Source organism: Vanessa atalanta, chromosome 2 (genome assembly GCF_905147765.1).
Source record: "Vanessa atalanta chromosome 2, ilVanAtal1.2, whole genome shotgun sequence".
NCBI classification, from domain to species: domain Eukaryota; kingdom Metazoa; phylum Arthropoda; class Insecta; order Lepidoptera; family Nymphalidae; genus Vanessa; species Vanessa atalanta.
Genome location: NC_061872.1, coordinates 3422051 through 3441815, shown reverse-complemented (window position 1 = coordinate 3441815; position 19765 = coordinate 3422051). Strand labels below are relative to the sequence as shown.

General features: G+C 31.7%; 1 protein-coding gene across 1 annotated transcript in view; it reads left to right on the top strand.

Annotated features, from left to right (window-relative positions):
- LOC125068943 (alpha-2B adrenergic receptor) overlaps positions 1 to 19765 on the top strand; it is a 44395-nt gene that overhangs the window by 12661 nt on the left and 11969 nt on the right. Inside the window, exons 2-3 of the mRNA XM_047678343.1 lie at positions 6804 to 6906; positions 10783 to 10912. Coding sequence (XP_047534299.1) covers positions 6804 to 6906; positions 10783 to 10912 — 233 coding nt within the window. The remainder of the gene's footprint in view (positions 1 to 6803; positions 6907 to 10782; positions 10913 to 19765) is intronic.

Sequence of the window (19765 nt, the reverse complement as noted above, 5' to 3'; positions counted from 1 at the left end):
ATGACGTTTGCCGTCACGGCATATGAGTCGGTCTTATTCCTAAATTGCTCTAATAGACACGTCACATAAAAAAGCATCTCATCTCTCACATACTTACATATAACTCTTTAAATAACTAGCGATCCGCCCTGGCTTCGCACGAGTGTAATAAATTAATAAAGAAAATTATTTGGTATTCATATAATGAACTTAAAGAACCGCAGAATATCCCTTATATACAAACAAACAAATTTGACATCTTAAAATATTACAGATAGCTAGATAAATAAATAAATAGATAGATAGATAGATAGATAGATAGATAGATAGATAGAAAGACAGACAGATAGATAGATAGATAGATAGATAGATCGATAGATAGATAAATAGATAGATAGATGGGTTTTGCATTTTACTCGAGGATCCTGTTATTTCGCTTGTAAAAAAAAATAAAAAAATGTGAAAAGACGATAGATCGCAGAAATGAATACTGATAAATGTATTCGACCGCGAAATCCCAATCGGATAGCATAATGAATAACGCTCCAACCTTTTCATTAGCGCCGAAGCTTTTGTCTGAAGTATGATTAAAGACTTTCTTGACATCACTTTTATATTTTCTTTTTAATTTTAACGAAAAAAAAATCTAACTTCGAATCGAATTTGATCCAAAATTGTAATAGAAATATTAGATACGCTTTTGTATTTATTTGTGTGCGTGTATATTTACAATTATTATTTATCTGTTTTTAATATTATTGGACAAATTGGCAAATGGGATATCTGATGGTAAGTGGTCACCATTACCCCTATACATTAGAAATGTACGTAATATTAACAATCAGTTAATCTGTGCAATAGAGCAATTATTTTATTATTAGAATTGATAATCGTTAAGTGCTTAAATATATACAAATATGAATTAAAAATAATTACTGTATAAATCTTGACCGCGTGGAATGGTGGCAAAAAGAGTAACAGCATTTCCCCGTTGCATCGCAATTCCGATCCTCTGGGCTAAAAACGAACCAGCCCTCCTGTCAATAGAGCAATGGGTGTAGTTACTCATCTACCTACGCTACAGGCATCCGTTTGGCACACCTTTGTTTAACATTATTGCTATTTTTTTTCGCTTGCTCGTAAAAATAATGTACATTGAAAGCATAAACTACCTGTATAATTGCCTTTGTGGATGCAACGCCATTTCTCGAGGAACTACACTGTAATTCCTCCAGGCTTGAGGTGATTTTAAGCATGATTATTTTAGAAACATGTACACGTGTCGCGTTGTATCTATGTGTTGTTTTCATGTATTCAAATAGACTCGTACAAACACTCTTAAGCTGTCTGAGTTTAAATTTATTTTATTATGTAAATAAGTATTTAAAATTACTTGAATTAAGATTGTTTTGATTTTGATTTAATTTGTTTTTAATTAACGGCACGCGTGCGTATCACTAAACCAAAAACATTTATATCAATAGTAGACTGGTAACCACTTCCTACCATGTGGCCAATTTGCCAGGCAGCCTATCTTTTTGTATTAAAAAACTAGAGATACATACACATACATATAATATATATTACGGGGCGAGATTACTTTGATTGTTGATTTGGATAATTAATGAATAGTAGGCAATAATGTTTGATGGCTTATTTACTTTTAAGAGCGGGTCAACCCGAATGGAGTTGTAAGTATCATGGCAACGCGAGTCGTTGTTTTGACAAGCTATTCGAATGCGATGGTTGCTTGCAAACCCATTTGCTCTTAATCGAGATGAATTATTGTAATCCTTTGATATTATTATGATATACGATTATAGAATCAATTAATACAGTAATTAGACGATATTAAATACGTTTTATTTTGTGAATATCTCCATTGCACGCCCAAATAGTCTTCCGAATGTCGGATCAATCCTCGAACCCAATTGTTCCTCCAACATATATATACATGTCAACAAGAACGATGTTTTTCCGACATATATGTATATGTATGAAACATCGTTCTTGTTGACATCGTCGTCAATGGTTACCGGCTTAATGGGCGTCATTAGGGTAAAGAACAAGCATAAATCACAACTTTCACGTTTTTACAGTATTTTAATTAAAATAAAATCAACAAATTGACACTTTAACGAGTAACTTCACCGAGCAGCGGGTTCAGAACACCGATCTGACCTTATAGGCAGTCTTTTAGACTTTTCAAGATCAAACTCGATCTATCCCTTTTTCTAATCAAACAAAATGTGTCCGTCAAAACTGTCTCAACCTCTGTCAACCAGATGGCGCCTCGACCCCGCTCGAGTCAAATCCTTCGCTCTGATTGGTCGTTACAAGAAATACAATATTCATAACTTATAAAATTAATACGGCTTATAACTTCTTAAAAAAATGTAACAAATCAAATATAATTAACTAAGAATTTTAAAAGATATTAAAATGTAAACAAATAATATCGTGTGTTATCCATGCAAACATCAATCGACCCGACTCATATCTTCCTCCGACATATACATATATATAAAAGAATTGCACCATATAATTAGTTTTATCGGTTTCAGAATTACACAATCCGTAATTGGTCTTAACAACACATTTTTTTAAATAATTAATCGAATTAATTTCTGAAACGACGAAGTATTTCAAGTAATTTAGCAAACAGCTTTAGGATACTTTGCTCTTGTATAAACTTTGTATTCGTATCGAAGATTGGGCTTCGTGTTTTAGCAGCTGCGGTTAAGTTTATATTTACTAATTGACGTATCAAGGTAATTCTCAGAATTCTTTATTAACTAGTACAAATCGTTATGGACCAATGATTATAAGACTTGAACCTTAACCGATGAATCTGAGTTCCAACCCCGGGGCAAGCAGAACTGAATTCACGTGCTTAATTTGTATTTATAATTAGTCATCTCGTGTTCGATGAAGAAGTTATATGTGGTAGATGAGAAACTGCCACATATATCCTCAACCTGCAATAGGGCAGCGTGATCAACACCTATTTAGCCAGGGTGCTTATTTATGACATCACATTAGATACCTCTAAAATTATTAGTTTTTATCTACTATATTATGCATGCATACATAAAAACCTTCCTCTTGAATCACTCTATCTATTAAATGAAAACTGCATCAAAATCCGTTGTGTAGTTTTAAAGATCTAAGCAGATTTTGGCCACAAGTGCTTTAGCTACTTACATTTGGATCAGAGTAATGTATGTGATGTTGTCCAATATTTATTTATAAAAAAAAAACACACACACACAAAATTAAAGTGCACGAGTATAAGCGCCAACAAGGGATGGTTAATAAGCCACGAAAGAGTGTACGTGCTTTCCGACATACAGGAGTGTACATACTTCCGATATTAAGACTCCGGACTGCTAGTAAGAATTGTTTTGACAGAAAAACCCAATATTTTTTTATCGGCCCGACCCTAAGATCTATGGCAATCGAAAAGTGTTATCCGATTACCAAATACATTACTTTTAACTAAATGCTAAAAATGTAATAATAAACGTATCAAAATATCTATTCAGAAAATTCAGTGTTTACATTTTTCTAATCTACGTTCCTAAATTCATCTGGTGGATTCTGATGGAGTTGGTTTGCGTACGACCGAGAAGGTTTCTAGAGTCTACCCATTCAAAGTTTGACCGGGTAGGCAGTTTTCAATAAATCAAAGCTAAAGTACTTATTTCACACAAGATGTTTTGTTTTAATAAAGAACTCAGAATCATTTCAATTTATTTGATATCTCAGATTATTCACGTGTTTAGAAAGAGTAAATTCCTGTAATTTATGGATTTCTCGATAAAATAAATGCTTTAAAACGAGTTGTTCAATTCATTTGAGTCGTGTCTAATATAAGGAGCTCAAGAATTTGTTTAGTATGTAAGTACGAGAAAGATATGAAAAAATGTATTTGTGTTAGATAGTTAATTTTTTGAAAACGGACATTACGCTACAATTCATTCGAGGATGAACCTAGTATCAAATACCTATATCATATTTTTAAAATAACGTATATTATTGAAATTACAAAGGAATTTTTAAATAAAAGTCACATATACCAGTTTAATTATATCTTATTTAAATATGAATAGGCACTACTATAATCGTAAGTAGTACATTGTACAACGTTAATTAAAAATACATGACTCATCAAGAATGTTGGAATTAGAGTGGATATAACTCCGGGAAAGTTACAAGAAATAACTGAAACAGCAATCGAGTACAGCTATATATCATAGTCCATACTTTGCAAACACAATTTTCGATGTTGATTATGTAATAAAAAAATACTTAAACTTCGACTTTGATCAACGAAGTTTTAATAAAACAAGCTACAGTACTTAAGAACGATCTAAGCTTAATAAACTGTCTTCTAGTGACTTTGGTCTGTCTTTTCTGACTGCAGGTGCCGAGGCTCTGAGTTCGAATATTAAGGTCAGTCTTAATAGTATCCGAACGTTTTGTGATTATTGTTTCCGAGTTGTTTTTATTTCCGAACGAATAAGCGTTTTATGATTTTCTGTCAGGTTATTCACAACAGCAGAATTACCTATTCATTTTTCATGGTCATTTATATTTTCTCGTTCTCAGTGGTAAAAGGAAATAGTGCCCCCTATCTATCCACCAGCAAGTGATCCGGCTTTGCACGGATACAATTTAATAAAGAAAATGATATTATATAAGTAAAATTTATCCTTTTACCATTCAGGAATAATGAACCAGTGTTTTTTTTTAATTTGAATTTTAATTCCAAATATTTCCCTTACATATAAACAAACCCATTTTACATATTTTTAATAATAGTAAAGATAGATCCAAACATACTTCTAATGTTATTTTTTTGCTTAAATACAAATTATATTAATTCTATTAGACAATTAAAATAGCAAAAAAAATATATCCTAATGTATGTATTTTAAAATTTATTTTCAATTTTTATTCGACCCTGAAATAAAGAAAAAAAAACAATTGCTTTCCACGAATTCATTGATTACGTGGTAATAAAACGGTTACCGAGAAATCGCCCACTACTAGTGTTTTAGTAATGAACATAACGAAATCTGATACTAATGACTGTGTAATTTTTCAAACAAACGCGCCCTAAAAACACAAACGTCCATGAGCAAATAAATCCAGAACGACAAAAATACTTTTTCTCCAACAATATTATCCTAAACTATTAATTTTTGTAATTAGAATTTATTGATCGTATTATAGAGAACAGTAAACCGTTGGGGCAAACGTGTTCTAGAGTGGAGACCGCGTCTCCGCAAACGTAGTGTAGGACGTCCTCAGGCACGGTGGAGTGACGATTTGCGCAAGACGGCTGGCAGGAGCTGGATGCGAGTTGCCGAAGATCACAGTGGCGTGCCTATGTCCAGCAGTGGATGAATATGGGCTGATGAAGATGAGAGAACAATAATAGTCTGTACAAATTCCAATACTGGGCTAAAGCCAATCCTTTCGAAGAAAATGTTTGGAGTCTGCTCCATCAAGACGCTCTGTTGTGTTCTGTCTCTGACGCTCCAATTCTGTTTGATGGATATGTGGCAGAGATGAAAAATGCAGATTTTCTGACTATGTTTGCTGCTTAGCATGAGAGGAATTATAAACACGAATAAAAACATAAAAATTCAGCAAAGAATCACAAGTTTACCTACGGGCCCTTATAATCTTCTATATTTATAAAAGAGAAATACCACTCACTGATTAATCACGGAATCTCAGAAACTATAACACCTACAAACTTGAAATTTAGCGAGTAGATCCCTTATAAGGTCCAGATATCTGCTAAAAAATTTACGAAATTCCACTCTTAATAGCAAAACGGGGGTTGGAAGTATGTCCTTTATAAATTTCGCACGGAAAAAGCCGCATGTTCAGCTAGTAACGTATATATTTTTTTTAAATTAACTTCTAGTTGCAAGAACTGATAATGTGGCTTAGTACAAGCCATTCTTAGTACATTCATTAATTATTTTACCATCATACATCAATACTTCGCTTGTTTCAGTATAAAAGGTGTGTGAAGCCTATGATATGAGCTCAATGAATATAATACCTTAGTTTCCTTGATTAGCATTAACGGCACATGTAGTGCCATATGCGGACGAGCGAATGGGTCAGCTGATGATAAGTGCCCACCATCGCCCATAAATATTAGCGCTGTAAGAAATATTAAACATTTCTAATGCGCCACCAACCTTGGGAGCTAAGATGTACCTTGGGCCTGTAGTTAGTCTGGCTCACTCACCTGTCACACGTATTAATACCTACACTTGATAAGTATTGCTGTTTGGCGGTAGAATATGTGATGAGAGGTTGGTGCCTACCCAGACGGGCTTGAGCAAAGCTCTACCACCAAGTAAATTATAATTTAAATCTGCTATATTATATATTTTAATTATATTTATATTACTAATGTTACTCATTTGGACTTTAATGAACTTTCCACTGCACGATCGTCTTCGCAATGAATGAATAAAAATGATTTCATTTTCTATATCTTGATCAGAGAAATTTAGCCATAATTCGCAGAGATTTTAAATTTCGGATTCAGTTTATTTAATCTATTATATAATTGGTTGATGGTAAATCTTTTTGAGATTAATAGGATTCTACACAGTTCGACCTTCTTGATGAGCATTAATATTTTTTCATGGCAAAGATTCTTACATTACTCATTATTTCTAACTCGCCACTATTTCTAGTGCTTACGAAAACAGTCAGTCAGGTTTTGATAAAATAATAATATTGTGTATTTATTTGTATCACAAAAATTTAAGTACGTGTTTTTTTTTCAGGCTACTTTCCTCTGCCAGCTGTGTATTGCCTCACCTGGATCTGCCTTGATGTCCTACTCTGCACGGCGTCGATAATGCATCTGTGCACTATAAGTGTTGACAGGTATGAATATTTTTATTAATTTTTGCTATGGCAACAAAATATATTCAAACGACATTCGATCGTGGCTTATCTATAGGCAATTATTAAATCTATTCTAAACACGAGTGTTACAGCAATTTGGGTTTTTCAATTATTTTTATTAATTAATAAAATAAATTAACGAACAAAGGTAGTAAATAAAAGCGATAAAAAAACAATATTTTGAGCATGGTGTGTTTTTTAATGTACGTAATTTAATAAGAATATATCAACGTCTGATTTTTTTTTTATTTTTTTTTTATAATGAATACTTATATAAAGTTCTGTATATAATGGAGTAGATAGTTTTTTTGAAAATATAACTTATAATGTAGCTTTAAAATGGTTATCGTAAATAATATAATAAATGAAATTTTCAATGAAACTATTTTATGATTTTTAAAAAAATCCGATCTTATCGTATATTTTTGGTCATCATAAGCAAGTGTAAGGCTTCTATATTAAGTAAAATTTTTGAATTTCTGCTTTGATAAACACGATTTGTAAGCTATTGATTGAATTTTCGGTAATCGGCCATTTTGTTTTTGACGTGTCTAAGTTTGAAATGCACATGTCCATACCAATAGATTTATACAAGAATATTTTTTTCATCATATTATACGTATAGTATATCATAGTATACATATATTTACTCTTATTATAGAGTGATAATATATTTTAATCGAATTAATAAATCAATCACATTAAATTGAAGTGTCTCGCTGTGAATTAAAAATGTCCGTCTTTTTTTAAGTTAATATTCTGCTATCTGTACGTAATAAGACCATCAACCATTATTTTTAATTTTGTCTATTCGACCGTTTGTCTGGATTGATTGATTGTCTAGTTTTTTTTTTTTTAATAATCTAAGGAGTATTCCGAGGTTTAATCTGTAATTCATCAAAATCCGTTGAGTCTATCAGAAGCTAAATTTTTTTTTATATATTTATTTTATTTATACTCGTAATGCATATAAATCCGTATGGCACAACTAGTTTTAAAAAAATAACATTTTTTTTACGAAAATGTTTATTAATAACAAAACGAATGATATAAATAGAAATAATACAAATTCTCAAACCCTACTGTAATATAATCAATGGAACTCGATATCATCAAATGTTTTTAATAAGTTTTCTATTCTAATATTTAGCTTCAAAGAAATCCTATAAAATATTTCGAGATCAAACACTTTAAAATAATGTCAGACTCGTTTCACAATTTTTATTAAAAATTATTGAATTAATCTACGCTTATATTATAAATGCGAAATTAACTCTGTCAGTTAACTTTTTACGTTAATTCCGCTGAACCAGTTTAGATGAATTTTGACCGGTGATAGCTTGAGTCCCGGGAAAGGAAATAGGCTACGTTTTTAATTCATAATTCGATGTTATATAGGTAGAGTTTTATTAGTTCGGGTAAATCCGCAGGATCTGCTATTATACAATATATTTCCAAAAAGAAAAATGTGTACGCTAGATATAAGTGTACTGTATTAAAATGGATAAAAAGAGTTGTTATTACTTACTACTTGTTGGGAGCGCTCCCTTGTCCGTGTCCCAGGGATGAGTGATATTATTTATAAGAAGGCTAATAGTCGGTTACATTATCTAACTTTTAAGCGCGGCGCACTAATGATACACACGTTGCCGCGGCCCATACGAGAAGGGAAGTACCTCATACATCAAAATCATATCATTGACAAATTTCAACGTTTCAATACATGCATTATTCTAAAGATACTACATGTATATCTATCAGATAGTATTAAATATCTTTCACTGCTTAAAATATTTCAGACGATGTTTTAATTCTCTGTTTTCGATTTCGAAGCCAGAGGTGACCACTTACAATGTAAACATGAAAAGAAAATCAATATCCGATAAAGTTAATAACGGAATAATTATGACGTCATACATGTCTGCCTATTCAAAGTAACGAACGACCACAAAAACGCAATCACGATCAAAAGTTCACGTAATGTTTAAAGTTGAACGTTAATCTATGAAGTTATCCCTTTCCGACCCGTAATTGAATTTTGAATGTCTCGCTCACACTTTGCCTGTAAATTATAAAACCAAGATATCGCCTTGCACACGAGCTGATTAAATTCGTTTCAGTTTTCAAGACGGCGTTAAATTTCCCGTGGGATTTATGGTTTTATGAAGGGTATTGCTAGTTATGGCGAATTGGGTCAAATACGTAAGGGTCCGTGACGTGTCTGTGACGTATAGTCGATATCATAAAAAGGGCAATTTCATTTCCAATGCTCAATTTTTATTACTTTGTCAATGATATATTTTTATCGACGCTTTATTTGCTAAGCATATTTGCACAAGTGTATAATTTGGATTATACGTTTCATACATACATATGTATCATTCAAACATACGTCATTGTTTATTGTACGTACGTCTGGGTTCACCCACTTGTGATCTGGCTAGACACTGGCAACTACAGGCACATGGGAACTAATTTTGTTCCCAAGGTTGGTGGAGTTTTGATGATATAAGAAATGGTTAATATTTCTTACAGCTCCATTGTCTATGGGCGGTGGCGACAACTTACAATCAGCTGGTCCAATTGCTCTGCCTACCTATATGTTAAAAAAAAAACGCACACACAAACAATACGCCAATGGACTGTGGTGCTGTGTGGCTTACTTAATTTTAAAAATTGCTATTAATGGCTAAAGCGTGAAATTTATTAGTAAATTCTTTCCTATATAGGCGGTCTATAAAATGACAAATTATTTTTTTGAGTTGATCTGATAGTATCTTGTTTCAGGGCGGTCGAAACAATAAACTTAATAACTTTATAACCTTAAATATAATATAATTTTTCTTTTATATATATAAATAATTAAGAATTTAATAAGATTAAATTTCACTAATGGTAGAGTTTGGTAAAGCCAATTAAATAGCTGATAATAATTGATATCACAAATATATATATATCGTTGTAATGGAATAGGTAATAATAATAATAATTGTCTTCCATCACATCTGATGGAAAGTGTAGATGAAGACGAAGTTTTTTAATTTAATCATATTTTTTAGTATATTATTGAAGTTTAATACATATATAGATTTAATTTTAATTTAATTTATCATCTATTTATTTATTCAATGAACTAAAAATTAATTAAAATTCACCAAAAACGTTAATCATCTCACAAATTTCATTGAACTTGTAACCTAATTTGCCGCTAGCGAATCGGTGTTTCGCAAATAAATTGGGATTTAATCAGCGATTAATTGGTCGATTTGTTAATTTTAACGTTTAACAGCGGTTTAGTTACGGGCTGTAAATTAATTACTACCATATTAATAAATTTGAGGACTTCATAAATCATTTTATAGTTATTAATTATTTGCGGTTTGAAATTAATACGAACAAAGCTTAGTTAAACGGGAGTTTTATTTACGAGTCACAATAGATCATTTGAGTTTTTTTTATTTATTTAACGATAAGTAAATAAGTACTCGTATACCAATTCAATAAAATTGTGTTTAAAAATCATCCTGTACTCGGCGGCGAAATAAACATCGTGAGGATAGGGACGTGGTTGATTAGCCGAATTGAAGCAGCGTGGTGGAGTAGACGTCAAACCTTATCCTCAAGCGGGAGACGAGACATCAAAATTTTATTTTTATTTATTCTATCAAGCAATATATCAATCTCTATGGATATTTAAAGAATACTAAATCAAATTATCCATAACATATTGTTTTATCGACTTAACATTCAATTGAAAATAATAAAATTTAAAATTACTGACAAATATTTGTAAACAAATACTTAAATATAAATAGATAAAATAATTGAATAATAAAATAAATATCTTTATTCAAGGTACCTGTCGCTACGCTATCCCATGAGGTTCGGAAGAAACAAAACGAGGAAGAGAGTTACAATCAAAATTGTTTTTGTTTGGATACTCTCAACCGCGATGAGTCTGCCTTTAAGCCTCATGTACTCAAAGGTAAGAATTTGTTTAATACTTCAGTACTTACAGACACACACTGACTTTCCATATTACTTATTGTGTAAACAAAATTTCACCTTGTCATACCCAGCAGTTTATACTATGCGTTGTACATTAGTCATTAATTTTATAAAGTTGTAAGTAAATGCATATATGTATATAATTAATTATATCAGTGTTTATTAATAAAAGCGAACCTCACATCCTTGTATAGTAATAGTATTTTTTGGACGGATGTTCTTTTATGCGGCTTGCAGTAGAATAACCTCTCACAAATCGTCACGTATGTTAAAAGCCTCATGCCCCCCTTCAACTGAACTTTCCCGATCATTATTTTATATATCTCTTTATATACAGTACGATTATACTTCTTCTTCTATTACATACGATTTTATTTAAACTTAGTTTTTTTTTTATTGTTTTAAATCACGCGGGATTTTAAATATTTATATAACGTCTTGTCATTTAATTATCAAACTTTGTTAATTTATTTAATCGTAAATAACATTTAATCATTACATAGTATGAAACAAAGTCGCTTCCCGCTGCCTGTAGGGACAGGCAGCGGGAAGCGACTTTGTTACATAGGGATGTATGCTTAGATCTTTAAAACTACTCAACGGATTTCTATGTGTTTTTTTTTTATTGATAGAGTGATTCAAAAGGCAGGTAGGTCAAAAACTCTGATCATTTTAGAGGTTTCTAATGTGATGTCGTAAATAAAAACATTTTTTGCGCTTTAATTTCAAACATAGGTTGAACTCTACGAGATAGATCAAAACGATGTATTACAGTATTGTACACCTTAAAACGTTCTACAGTAAAATCCATGATATATATCTTGGGGATAGCCCAAAATAACCATTTTTTTTATTTTTTATTTTTACGAGAAATAATGGATATTACAATTTTAAAATGCAGGAACATAGCGGTTTGTTTTGTATAAAGACAAAAAAGCTGTGAAAGTTGTATATAAAGACATTCTGTAGTATATTTAGTATCAGCATTGCACCCGTGCGAAGCCGGGGCGGGTCGCTAAGCCATTATAAAAAAAAAAAAACCACTTAAACTGTTATGTGAGTAACCGGGGCGATTAACTTGAGCGTGTTATATACCTGTGTTAAGGAGACCCTTCAAAAACGTTTGATCTTTTATCAACTGTACAATACATATTTATATTATTAGTAAACGATGGATTCCCTTATGTGTGTGACTATTGTCGACTTCGTGTAAACAACAACAATTTATTACGATCGGATTTTATTTATTTACAACAAATGTATTCATAATAACATATGCAAACATGACACATACTAACTTAAATCTGTCCAAATAATGAAGAGACAAAAAAACAAAATATTTGAACCAGAGAGCCGAGATGGCCCAATGGTTAGAACGCGTACATCTTAACCGATGATTGCGGGTTGAAACCCAGACAAGCACCACGGATTTTTCATTTGCTTAATTTGTGTTTATAGTTCATCTCGTGCTCGGCGGAGAAGAAAAACATCATAAGGGAACCTGCATGTGTCTAATTTCAACGAAATTCTGCCACATGTGACTCCACTAACCCGCATTATAGCAGCGTGGTGGAATATGCTCCAAACCTTCTCCTCAAAGGGAGAGGAGACCTTAGCCCACTAATGGGAAATGTACAGTCTGTTAATGTAATGTAAATGTAATAACTGAAAACTGTTATTAAAATTCCTTGTGAATTAAAACGATAACAAAAATATATATCATTACTATATATTTACTTGGTGGTAGGGCTTTGTGCAAGCAAGCGTCTGGGTAGGTAACACCCACTCATCAGATATTCTACCGCCAAATAACAGTACTCTGTATTGTTGTGTTCCGGTTAGAAGAGTGAGTGAGCCAGTGTAATCACAGGCACAAGGGACATAACATCTTAGTTCCCAAGGTTGGTGGCGCATAGGTGATATAAGGGATGGTTAATATTTCTTACAGCGCCTTTGTCTATGGGCGGTGGTGACCACTTACCATCGGGTGGTCCATATGCTCGTCCGTCAACCAATGTCATAAAAAAAATATATATTATGTCAAACTTTATGAATGAGAGACATATAAGAAGAAAGAGAGTTAGAGGTCGTTTGTAGGGGGTAGTATAATGCTATTAACTGACGTGACGATTTAATTACTATAAGCTGCGTAAAACACTTCGTTTCAATAATAAAATACAAGTTTATGTACGCGAAAAGTGACTTTATTCTATATTACATAAAGTAACTTTTTGCGTTTAACCATTCGAATGACACGATGGATTTTGTTGCGGTTTTCAATACAATTGAGGCAATTTATTTAAGCACTTAGCATTCATTATTAATTTAACAATGACATAAGAAGTTTCTATGTAGGAATTGTTTGAAACAGTTTTTCACGTGTTACGTAGATAGTATTATTCGTATTAATTATATTGTTTGTTTATAATAAAAAAAAAAATGTAAAAGATATAGGATTTGTACATAGGATCTCGACATCTGTGACCTTATATCTAGTCACTATACAAGGAGATATATTAAATTATACGGTATATATTAAAATCTATTGCACTATGTAGAACAAATCGAAAACAAATCACAATGAAAATATTGTACGACAAAAAAGGTGCAAGTAGAGAAGGTCTTATTTAATTAACAAATATTTCGAACTGGTTTAATTAGCTTTTTAGCACATCGTAATTATAAGTAAAATTTATCAATTTAACTCAAATTGATAATTAACAAAGACAACTTTTAAAATGGATCGCGGCTATATAGCCAAGCCACAAGCGGCTAGCTGTCTGGCGGGTTTATACGAGAGCGTATTGCGAGACAATTCGACCGTATGACACCTCTGTACGCATCAAACAATATAATGTATACATCTGTTTTTACATTACTATACACATTTAAAATATGATATTAATAATATGATATTTAAATTTGTCGTCTTATAAAATTACATTGAATATCATAAAGGTTCTTTAAGAAAATTAATAATATCCGTTCATGTCGAAATGTAATCCAAGTGAATATTAATTTGATCGTATAAAATATTTAATAACTCGGAAGACGTCTGTGTGCGCATCAGTTAATTAAGTGAAGCAAATAAAAGCCTTCCGCAATCAAGGGAAAAGCCGCATCAATGTTATATTCGAAATTCTTAAATAAATTTACCGACATTTTTATTTACAATCGCAAAATGAGTCCTAGTAGCTTTATGTACCGCTTAGAGTAATTTGTGGTGTTATTGATTATGTCATGTACTTATTTCTACAGTTGTATTTGTAAGTTAATTTATTTTAATTATCATTACATGCGTTTACTTATAATTAACTTATCATTTTGTTTTAGTACTTTATAATTTTTAAACTGTCATAGATTTATCCAAATTTTATACTAATGGTACTTGGTGATAGGGGAAAGTCTGGGTAGGTGCAATGTTTAGTATTGTTGTGTTCTGGTTTGAAGGGTGATCGAAGCAGGCTAACTACAGGATCAAAGGATCATCATCTTATTTTCCAAGGTCGGTGGCGCATTGTAAGAAATACTTAATTTTTTACGTAATCAATGATTATTGCCCATTTGATAGTCCGCCTACTTTAGTCATAAATAAGTTGTTGGTAAACAAAGTAAATGAAAAAAATACACTTTATTATATATTATTTAAGCGTATATAAAAAAATCAAGATCAAATTTAAATGGGTAGTTTTATATATAACGCTTTGAAAATAAAATATCGAGTATAATTTAATATCATGAAAATCTTGGACGCGATTGCAACTTGGGATGCAATTTGTATATAAGTTTTCAATATTTATTTTAAAAGGATAAAACCAATGTAGACACGATACAATAAAATAATTGAATTGTTGTTAATTGATTAAATTGTAACCCTTTAAAAAAATAATTAACTAGGTTGCCTTAACATATATTTATAATTATTCTGTACGTGTGTCAATGAATGTCAATGAACGACTAAATGGCTCGACTGATTACGGTAATTTTTGTTTGTGTGTGTGTGGATGGGTCGTATAAAATCCAGCAATTATTGCTTTGATATGTTTCCAGGATTTTTTAACTTTAATTTATCCGCACGAAGTTAGGACGAATAGCTGATATATTTAATAATGATAAATATACTAGCCGTTATCTTTTTTGATTGTTGTATGTCGGTTCATTTAGCTCAGAGTAAACTAAAAGAGCGGATGTTATTAAGTAAACCAAGAATAAGGTAAACATTTCCGTAGATCGGCCACGTCCCTACGTCAATATTTGCCTTATTTGACGTGCAAATATAAACCGATAAGCAAACATAAACGCATATTTGCTATTCGTGTTATTTGCCGAATAAACGCTTATAAAATAAAACATTAGTGAAACGTCATATCCACTTTGCCGTGTTCAAACACTTAACAAAACACGAACACGCTACGGAAAGTGAATAGATATAATATTAAAATAATATGATCACGAATGTATGCTATCGTGTAAAACTCAGATCGGCTTTCTGACTGACGTTTGAACATTCTCGACTGCGCACGAACTCCGCTAATACAAATTAATCCCCTCAAAGACAATTCCATAAAATCGCGGCACAATGGAAATCTAAGAAGCGTACATTTACGCCCATATTAAATCAACTTTGACGGATCCAATTTGAATATGTACCCTTAATTCATTGTTATTCAATATTATTACAAGAATGCACAAACTAAAACTTTTTTAAATTTGAAATGTAATCACGAATATCACGATACTGAGAACATTATTAAGAGTTTGGTTTCGGATGCAAGATACAAGCAAACACTACTAAGAATACAAGTACCAAAAAGTATAACATAAATAACATATAATAACATCGGTAGAAAACCTGCACAAGTCAAATATAATTATGGCACATATACCTACCACCTACAATAAAGTACCGTGGTGAAATAAGTCGAGTAAAGACAGCCTTACTTTTACCTAAAGTGTAAGGTAAGGCATCTCGCGTACATAATAGAGATAAAAGACCACTTCTCACTCAGTAAAGCTAAAAGCAACGTCACAAACGGCAACAAGTCGAATTATTAATGCATATATTAAGCAAAGTAAGACCCCTATTCCGCTAAATAATTAAATTGTTCTCGAGCACTGATCAATACCCCGTAACGGAGACTGCTAAAGCTGATAGATACTATATCTGTATATATGATATGATTGAAATTCTTTAGTTCTCTATATAAAAGAAAAATAAAACTACAATATATTGTGCGATCGAAATAATAATAATCTTAAATTCATTTAATTTTTTGAAATTGCATTTTTTTTCAAAAGATTTTATTTAACTTTCGATGTAACTATGTTTAATCGGTAAACAAGTAAATTAAATAAATTGATCTGTGAGGTTTAATTTTTTTAATTTTCTAACTAAGTACATACTAGAACTTAAATCTATTTTGAGCTTTTATATCTTATAATAACGTTATAAGTTGATTGTAAAAGTTTAAAGGAATAGTTTATTTCATTATTTTTAGAGAATTGAAACAAAAGCTTCTTTAAATTCATTTTGAGTTTTGCTTAAAATATCAACGAAGTTAAAGAGAAAATTCTTAGTCAATATTTACATATAAACGTTGATAATTAAATATGAATTTTTCATGACTATAACGGATTTATAACTCAGCAGAAAAAAAAACATACTAATATAAATAAATTAATAAATAAATGTTGGACAACATAACATACATTACTCTGATCAGAAAATCAGAAGTAACAACGTTACCACAAACACCCAGACCTAAGACAACATAGAAAATTAATGAGCTTTTTCTTCATCGACTCAGCTGGGAATCGGACCTGGGACCTCGGATTAGCGTATACGTGAAAACCGATGTACACACTACTCGACCACGGAGATCGTCAAAATATACATTAATTACATATTCTAATTAAAATATATATAATTTTTTAATTAGAATATTCAGTACCAATTCTAATTTATTACATATCAAAACAAATGAACGATCACTTTGATGTGTCACCTTGTAATATTACAAGACATCTTAAACCTCGTATTCTATAATCTTGATTGTATCATTATATTTGTTTTATATTCTATTAGATGCTATGCGTGGTTCCACCCATTCTAAACGAAACTGCTCCGCCCCATGGGTTGTAGCGTGATGTCGTGTAGTAATACTTTTCTGAATAAATGAAAGAACGCAATTTTATCCGGCAGAGCATAGGATTGTTACTATGCAATAAAAAAAAACCCCCTTCATACATATAGAATGAATTATTAATAATTTAACTTTATTTAAAAGAAAATGAGCTGAGATTGCTCAATGGTTAGAAAGCGTGCATCTTAACCGATGTTTTTGGGTTCAAACCCAGGCAAGCACCACTGAATTTTTATGTGCTTAATTTGTGTTTATTAATATTCATCTCGTGCTCGGCTGTGAAGGAAAACATCGTGAGGAAACCTGCCTGTGTCTAATTTCAACGAAATTCTGCCACATGTGTATTCCACCATCCCGCATTGGAGCATCCTGGTGGAATATGCTCCAAGACCTTCTCCTCAAAGGGAGAGTAGGCCTTGACCCAGCTGTGGGATATTTACAGGCTGTTAATGTAATGTAATGTAAAAAAATGATTATAACTAGACTATAAAGAGTATTCAAACGTACGAATGGGTGGGACGCCGGTGATATAGGTGGGTGACACTCACGGCACCTATTTGTCCGATTATAAAAGGGCATTCACTATTTGGTTCAAGATGAATTATAGGTGATATTAATTCCGGAACTCTTGTGCATACTTTCAGAAGAATAACAAGTACAAGAATGATATACAATCTGACAGACAACTGTATTTTAATGTTTTAAATTAATAGTACTGAAAAGTATAACTGGGAAAGTACCATCATCTCATCAGATTTTCTACCGCTAAACAACAGTAGGTAGTGTTGTTGTGTTCCAGCTTGAAGGGTGATTGACTCAAGAAGGGTCATAAAATCTTAGTTCCCAATCTTGTTAGCGCATTGGTGAAGTAAGGTATGGTTAAAATTTCTTGTCACAGGTAACCACTTTCCATCAGGTATCTCAGGTCAGCTCTTCTGTCAAAATAGAAAAAAAATTATAAAATGTCGTTTATTTTAACATTAATTGATTGCAACATAAGAGGAAAAAAATAAGCTAAATCGAATAAGGTTTTTCCAATAAAAATTAAATATACCTTTTCAGCTCATTTCGTATGGACCAAGCCTAAAATAAATCATTGTTAACAGTAATACGAGATGAATAATAATTGTAATAGATTTAATTAAATTCCTGTCATGTCTCAGCATTGTGAAATCTGTTGAGGTATTCTGTTAGAACAAATTGGAAATTCGACATCTAATCTAATAGATCTTCAAACTGGAAAAGAATATTCGAATACGGTGTCTTGACTCAAAAAAATCCTCTGAATTTTTTTACAAGAAGTTTAAGATTACGTTTACAGGTTTTGGAAAAGCTCTTCAACTACTACAAATATAATTATCATAATTATGAACCCTAACCATCATTAATTATTCGTATTACTGTAATCGGGTTTGAAGGTCTGTGACACATACATATATAGATATATTGATTATAAATAATGGTTTCTTAAAATGCAAATATCTAAGAGTGACCTACTTGTATACTCAACCCTCAATGGCAAATTTGGACACCTGAATATCCATATATTAAAACAGAAAGAAAATCAGAAAAGGTTAGTGTAAAATTTGGTCGCACATCGCGATAATTTTACTTGATTTTTTATACTAAAAAGTTTTAAGCAAAGAAAACTTTGGATAAAATGAATCCCGCTAAGTTTCTTCGGTTTTTCCGCGGTCTTCATTCAGGTTTAAAGGATAATCTATTTTGGATCGATATTCGTTTTATTTTGACTATAAATTATATTGAAAATTATTCCCCACAATCGACTCTCTTATTATTATTGTAGCTGACAAATTTTCGGAACTCTTATTTTATTTTATTTTTCATAATTAGGAAACATTCAAGGGCTACTACTTATTTTGGGTGGGGAATGGAACATTGTGAGATTCTTATCCACTTTAATATAAATATTACACAGATCCCTCCAACTAGCCTGCCCTGGCTATGGGGTCACTTTAATTTAACCCATTCATGATTTTATCAATTAGGGAGTAATCCCCCTACTCCTGCTCAAGTCTGTTTGAAACTTTGGGGTACGTCCCATAGTAACCATGTATTCAGCCTTTAAATCAGGATAAGTAGTTGTATGATTTATTAACAGATGTAACTAATGTGACATATTGTAATAAAATATTTTCTTTTGGTTAATTTAACGTATTTTTATTTTTATTGATTATTATTTATCGATTTTATCTCTACGAACTATGACGTAATGTAATTTCTGCGATACTTGACTGATAAACGAATCATCTTCTAGAAAATTATGTTATATTTGTCGAAAATTCTTGAGAAATTCGTATTGAGTTCTTGTGATATCTCAATTTCATTGAAAAATACCTTTATCGTGATACGCTTTTCGATTTTATGCGACGAAAATATTTTTTCCTCGATTTACTAAAGAGTGAGTTCAAAACATGTTTTGATCTTTTATTAACGATTTATTATGAAAACGATCATATAATAATAAGATCGCAAAACTGAATTTATTTATTTATTATGATATTTTGTCTCTATCTGTTATCGTTGATTTTAAATTGGCAGGAAAGAGACAAAACACTGCTTTATCAAGTGACTAGTTAAGTTCCTAAGCATTAGCAGCCCGTAAATGTCCCACTGCCTCCTCTCCGTTTTGAGGAGGAGGTTTTGGAGCATATTCCACCACGCTG